The sequence below is a fragment of the Tasmannia lanceolata genome, unplaced genomic scaffold, assembly GCF_043159265.1.
Source record: "Tasmannia lanceolata isolate RefF3 unplaced genomic scaffold, GAP_Taslan_0.1 ptg000013l, whole genome shotgun sequence".
Lineage (NCBI taxonomy): Eukaryota > Viridiplantae > Streptophyta > Magnoliopsida > Canellales > Winteraceae > Tasmannia > Tasmannia lanceolata.
The window spans coordinates 707772-714449 of record NW_027518690.1 but is presented as its reverse complement, the minus strand read 5'-3'; the positions used below and the strand labels follow the sequence as shown (position 1 = coordinate 714449).

The window sequence follows — 6678 nt, the reverse complement described above, 5'->3', positions numbered from 1 at the left end:
ACAACCTATTTACGTTGTGGCCCAGCAAAGGAACGGTTTGGATCATCCCATGAAGTGGGCCGTACAGCCTTTTTTTAATACAGTATAAGGTTTTCTAGATATACATGCTTGACAATTCCCCTTCTTTTGCCAAAAATAACCTGTAAAAGCCAAGGTACAAAACAAGGGAGAGTTCAACCTTTAGTTAGCCAAGATAGAGAACTGTACGTAGCTAAATTTAGAGAAGCTCCTCCACGTGTCAACCAGGTGTTTCAATTCTGCAAATCTCAAACGTGTCCAACACCCACATGCATCATCCCTTCATGCTCACTGTTTTGGCCACCCAAATCCTCCTTCCTCTCTATCCTTAAACAACCCTTCAAAGTTCAAAAGCACTCAGTTTCTAATCTTCTTTCCAATCTCTCTATCTTTATCACTCTCTCTTGTGATGGATCTCTTCAATTCTCTGCTAAATTTGGTGGTGCCCCCAACAAGCCTGGCTATGCTAGCCTTTGCATGGCCAACTCTGTCATTCATCCATGCATGTGAATGGCTTTACTACAGCTTTTACAGTGAAGACATGCAAGATAAAGTGGTCATCATCACCGGAGCGTCCTCCGGGATCGGAGAGGTAATCCTATCCGACGGCTAAGATTCAAATTGTAGAGGGTTTCTGTTTATTTGATATAGTTTTTGTCATTTGTGATCATCTCCTTTTATTTTCTGTAAAATTTGATTGTCATCTTTCTTGAAAATAAGAATTTGATGTAGAAACTAAACTCATCTTTCTGGGTTCCAAAATAAATAACATATCAATGGAAGGTAGGATTTTAATTGGGTATTGGGTTTTAAATACGAAATCTAGAATAAGGGAGTTTGAACAACCCTTCCCTGTATGTTTTAGATTATGAAAACCGATTATGGAGTCCCCAACCGGTCATTAGACTCAAATTTAGTGCAATTTTTGGTCAATAATCTGTTGGGGACTCACAATTGGTTGTCATAAGGCCCTGTTTGTTTTGGATTTTGAGAACCCATTATGAGTCAAAATTAATGTAGTATATATGCTGTTTATGCTCGAGGTCTTACACTCTTACATAGGGTAGATGATATATGCACTACCTTGTTTTTATATTGACACTCCTTATTTTATGGCTATTTGGGGATTGATCTATCCTTAACAAATAAAAAACTATAAAATCTAGGGAGGAGTGCACTCCCCTGTTTCTATAATGGCACTGTTTTCTTTTTATTTACATTTTTGCTTTCTTTATTATCTACACTTTTCTAATGGGAAGTGATATATCCGCCCCTTTGGATTACTTGGGACACCCAGCAGTAATGTATCAACGACTGCAGAGGGGCCGATGTACTTCACTCTACATCACTCCAGAAGGATTCAATGGGCCTGATTGCCGTGTACACTGCTGCTGGGTGTCCCAAGTAATCAAAAGGGGCAGATATATCACTTCCCTTTTCGAATTCACTGTATATGTTATTACGGTTTTGGAGAAATTATAATGTTCTCAATTTCCAATCAAAGAAGTGTATAACAAGGCGAGGAGTGCTATTATCCAACCAAGGGAGTTTGGATATCATTTCCATGTATTGCATTCTCACTGCCATCCATGCATGGGTTATGTATGAATTTTCACGATAGTAATACTATTTTATTGTGTATTTGTGTAAAAGCGCAGCAAATAGCATATGAATATGCACAGAGGAGGGCAAATCTTGTGTTAGTGGCTAAGAGAGAGCATAGACTCCGGATGATCAGTGAGAATGCTAAAGAATTGGGTGCAAGGAATGTCCTGGTCACACCCGCAGATGTTGTCAAGGAAGAGGACTGTAGAAGATTCTTCAATGAAGCCTTAAATTACTATGGCCATGGTAAGTCTTCATCTTCACCCATTTTATGTGTAGAGATTAACAATTTGCTAACTCTCATGCATGATATTAAGTTGAACTGCTACAAAAATGATAAATGAGTTGTTATATGATGTGTGCTCATAATTAAAGGAAAAAAAAAATGAGTGGACAAAAGTACAAGTGCTAGAATTTTTTTTTAATAATCCAAACCCTTGCAAGGCTTTTCACATGACCATATTGGATCATTGAAAAAGTGGGCCCCACTTATTCCCAAGGAAAAATATGAACAAGCATCCGATAATAACTCAGTGCTAATGGGCGCGGCTCCGTTTGGTTGCCAGTTATATTTTTGTCCCAGGAAGAGTTCGTTAAATTTTGGTCCCATCCCATGTTTGGTTGCCTTTTAGCATTAGGTTTATTTTAATCCCACTCTTGTAATGATTACTTGTGGGGTGAATTTTTTAATCCCACTTTTGTAATGATTGCCTTTTCACCCCATCCCAAAATAACCCCAGGAACAAAAATAAACTCAGGAACCAAAAATAAGCTTGAGAAGAATTTTTTTTCTACCCAACAGTTCAAGCAACCAAACAAAGGTTTTTTTTTTCCCACCATAATCCGGTCAACCAAACATGGGATTTTTATTTTACCAGGATACTTCTAGGACTTTTTTTCCCCCACCTATCTCCCAGGGTATTTTTTTCTCCCACATAACTCCCAGGAACAAAAAAAACCCGGCAACCAAACATTGTTTGGATTTATAGAACCAATTACGAGTCCAAAAGTACAATAATCAGTTTTGGACTCGCAATCGAGTCTCAAAATCCAAAACAAACAGGGCCTTACCATCTCTACTCTAGGAAGATTGCATTTCTAGTTATTTTGCCCTCCTATTTTCTAAAAAAGAAAAAATACTAAAAAGGTATACTTCACTAAAAGTACAAGCCATTTTGGTTAATTTAGATATACTCGCGGGTTCCCCTATTTTAATCTGTAGTTGTTGAAATACAAATTCATATTGTTGTTTTGGTGCATATTTTGCAGTGGATCATTTGGTAAACACGGTAAGCTTGGGACATAATTTCTTCTTCGAAGATGCCATTGACACCTCTGTGTTTCCTCATATGATGGTAAGGGATCAATGTGCAAGTAGGTGATCGTAAGGTTTCACTAGCCATCTTCTTTGTTTTCCCTTTCGATCTGTGAAACAACCAATTACTCCATAAGCTTGAGCTGTTAGGGTAGGTGTTATTTAATCATTTATTCTTCAACACTTCCCCCCTAAGTGTGACCCCTCATTTTTTGGGCTGGCCGTACACATGGCACATGTGAAACAACCAATTACTCCAAAAGCTTAAGCTGTTAGAGTTGGTGTTATTTAATCATTTATACTTCAATGAGAATTTACTCTTCAGAATTTGTGATTAAAGGAATGTAAGTGCATATAATGAAAGAAATTTTCTATTCTTCTCAATTGCAAGATTGTAACTATTATATCGTGTTTATGAATTGTTTTGTAATAGGATATTAATTTTTGGGGGAATGTTTATCCAACTTTCGTCGCTCTTCCTCATCTGAGGCAAACCCATGGTCGGATCGTTGTTAATGCATCGGTTGAGAGCTGGTTACCTATGCCGGGGATGAGCTTATACGCTGTGAGTATCGAAATCTTATTTCTTTGTTAGGTTTGAGAATGTTAATAAGCACTTGATGTGATACTATACATTATTAGCACAATACTATTAGCATTGATGATGGGTCCTTTTCATTTTCATTGTGTTTTTTTTTCAATAATTAGGCAGCGAAGGCGGCCTTGACAAATTTTTATGAGTCGTTGAGGTTTGAAGTGGGAGATGAGGTTGGAATAACCATTGCAACACATGGATGGATTGGGAGTGCGATGCCCACCTGCAAGTTCCTGTTGGAGGAGGGACCAGAGATGCAATGGAAGGAAGAGAGAGATGTAAGTACTATTTTATATATCTATCTATCTAAATGGGGATTTTCTAGACAATTTCGCGAAAAGCCATTTTGCGGCTCATTTTTTCAGGAGAAAACAGCCATCCCCGCAGTAGATTTCGTCTTATTCATTTAATTCATCTATGAGCTGTGAAATGACTTTTCGCAAAATTTCCTAGCCAATCCTATATGTATGTATGTATATATATGTATGTATAGGCTACTGATATTTGCACCCTCACATTTTAAAATAAATATCAGTAGCCTATATAAAATGTGTTTGTACATTCAAGTACACCAGAATGTCATGTTTCCATTGAGACACACACACACACATTATGTACATCTCTTTGGGTTGTTGATTGCCTGCTTTGTCAAGCGAAATAATGATGTGAGGAATCGGCACACACACAGTATGTACATCTCTATGGATTGTTGATTGCATGCTTTTTGTTAAGGGAAATAATGATGTGAAAACACCCTGGGAGGGTGTTAGGATGGACGACCAATCCCTGCCCACGGTGCAGTGCATGTGGGCCAGGACACTGATCATGAACGTTGAGCGCAGGGAGTCGCCGTCCTGGCTATGAAACCCTGTTTGCACTTCTTATATTAGTTGTTCAATGCAATTTGGTGTGTCTATATGTAAGGCTGCAAATGGTCACTCCAGGATAAACCCAAGACCTAAGGTACCAACATCCAAGCTAAACCCAACCCAAATTTTTGGGTTGTGAAAGCTCTCAGCCCAATTGGTTAATATGTACAACCCACACCCAACCTAGAACTGGTTGGTTTGAGCTGGTTCGGGTCGGTCCGGCCAGTCTACCAGAAGTTGCACCCTTGTGTACATATAAGGTCCGTTAGGTTGCACAATATTCCGTGTTTTGTAGGAGTTTTGTGTGGTTTTTGGCCGCCACATCAGCAAAATACTCTGTTTGGTTGATTATAGAGTTTCAAAGTACGGGGAGACTACTTGGCTTATTTCCTTGTCTGCTCAAGTGCATATTAGCAAACTATTGGCAAAATCCAAGTAGTCTCCTAGGATTAATGCTTGGTAGCTACTTGGCTTGTCTTCTCCCTGTTGACTTTAAGTTTTAATTTGCCACTACTCTACGAGGTAACTACCTGCAACCAAACTGACAAACAGAGATTATACTCCATGAGGATATGAATCTCGTTTGAGCTAATTGAAACTTCTGTTGTAGGTTTCAATCATCAGAGGGCAGGCCGAGGAGTACGCAAGGTTGATTGTGGCGGGCGCTTGTAGGCGTGCTGCATATGTGAAGTTCCCTAGCTGGTATGACATCTTTCTTCTTTATAGGGTTTTTGCTCCCAGTGTTCTAGACTGGACATTTCGCTTGCTCCTTTCAACTGACGGCGCCACCACCAAAAAGGGATCTTACATCGGAACGGGCAGACCTCTTCTGGAGTCCACTTCTCCCAGGCCCCCCCTCCTCGGCGGGCTGCTGACCTTCACTCCACTCTCTCCCCAACAATAGAAGTTTTGAGTAAGCATTCTCTCTCCTTAGATCTCTTGCTTGTGTTTTTTTTATGTTGGGTTTGTAATGTGGAGTATGAGTGGGTTGCTTAATTCCCTTGAATGATGAATACTAATTAATAAATCTTGGGTTTAGATGCTTTCGAAAAATAAATCAAGGGTTTAGGTGTTTCAATAGAAGTTTTGAGTAAAGCTCTGAGTAAGAATTCTCTCCTCAGATCTCTTCTTGCTTGTTTTCTTTTCATGTTGGGTTTTTAATGTGGAGTATGAGTGTGGGTAGCTTAATTCCCATGAGGGATGAATACTTAATAAATCCAGAGTTGAGATGCTTTTGAATAATAAATCGAGGGTTGAGATGTTTCTAAGTAGTGGTCACTCACATATTTTTAGATTTGATGAGGTAGATGTGGGAAATTAACTTGAATTCCAAGGTGATAGAAACCATAATTTAGATTGAAAATGCTTTCTAAGTTTGTGATTATTCTTCTAAGATTGGATACTTTTTTAGTAATGCAAGAAATAAACATATGAGATGTAAAATGGTCAATGGTTTGCAATTGGTATGGTACACTTGGCATACAGCAGGTGGGAATAATGGTAGAAAAACAGTTGTAAGAAATAGCAAATGTTCATTTGACATGAATTTCTTAAATTTTTTTCTGAATGGTTGTTAACACCCCTTACATCTAGGGTCCTGTTTTTATTGGAAGTATTTTTCTTGGAAAAGTTTGGAAAGGAAAATTTTTTCTAAATTTTTTTATTTTACAACTGTTTGGTTACACATAAAAGGTAAACTATTAGCCTCATGGTAACTTTCAGCTGCACGGTTGAGGTTTTATTTAGAGGGACCTTCAATCTATGATAATATTTAGAGGGCTTTTACCTCTCTGTGTGAGGTTGACCACCTTTTTCTATAGCTTAATCAGTAAAGAAACAATACATGAGAATTGACATTCCTTTCCTATACCTTTATTAACAAATAATAAAGGAACTACACATGATTCTCATTTCTTCTTTTTAATTTATGGTTGTTGAAGCTTTCAGGCTTCTCTCGAAAGCTAATTATCATAGGGAAACTGATAGAAGAATGTGATGTTAGGCATTTATATGTGACATTTTTAGGACCCATGTGTGCCGTGTAGGTGTGATTGTATCCTACGGCCACTAGTGTGCACTGTTTGTTTGGAATTTGGGTAAAAAACCTGTAAAATTGCCAAACTGAACTGTGCTGGAAATTCTTAAGGGCATGTTTGGCAACCATGAAAAGATATTCCATGGAATATTTATCGGCTCAATTGTAAAAGAGAGAATAAGAAATCCCTAAAAAATAGTGAAAAATAATAATTGAGGTTTTGCCCCTTTTTTTCATGGGC

At 38.2% G+C, this 6678-nt stretch overlaps 1 protein-coding gene across 1 annotated transcript; it reads left to right on the top strand.

The window, feature by feature from the left end:
* The first annotated feature begins 316 nt into the window (after positions 1–316).
* HSD5 (hydroxysteroid dehydrogenase 5) lies at positions 317–5670 on the top strand. Its single transcript, XM_077393599.1, has 6 exons — positions 317–610; positions 1677–1869; positions 2893–2978; positions 3372–3503; positions 3647–3811; positions 5013–5670. The coding sequence occupies exons 1-6, from the start codon at positions 428–430 to the stop codon at positions 5304–5306; spliced, it is 1053 nt and encodes a 350-aa protein (XP_077249714.1). The 5' UTR covers positions 317–427; the 3' UTR covers positions 5307–5670.
* The last annotated feature ends 1008 nt before the right edge of the window (positions 5671–6678 follow it).

Excerpts from the sequence above, each read along its gene's own strand:
- HSD5 (XM_077393599.1), top strand. The coding sequence starts at position 428 with ATGGATCTCTTCAATTCTCTGCTAAATTTGGTGGTGCCCCCAACAAGC. Across the intron at positions 2,979-3,371 it reads CTGTGTTTCCTCATATGATG|GATATTAATTTTTGGGGGAA; the intron begins GTAAGGGATCAA and ends GTTTTGTAATAG. Across the intron at positions 3,504-3,646 it reads CGGGGATGAGCTTATACGCT|GCAGCGAAGGCGGCCTTGAC; the intron begins GTGAGTATCGAA and ends TTCAATAATTAG.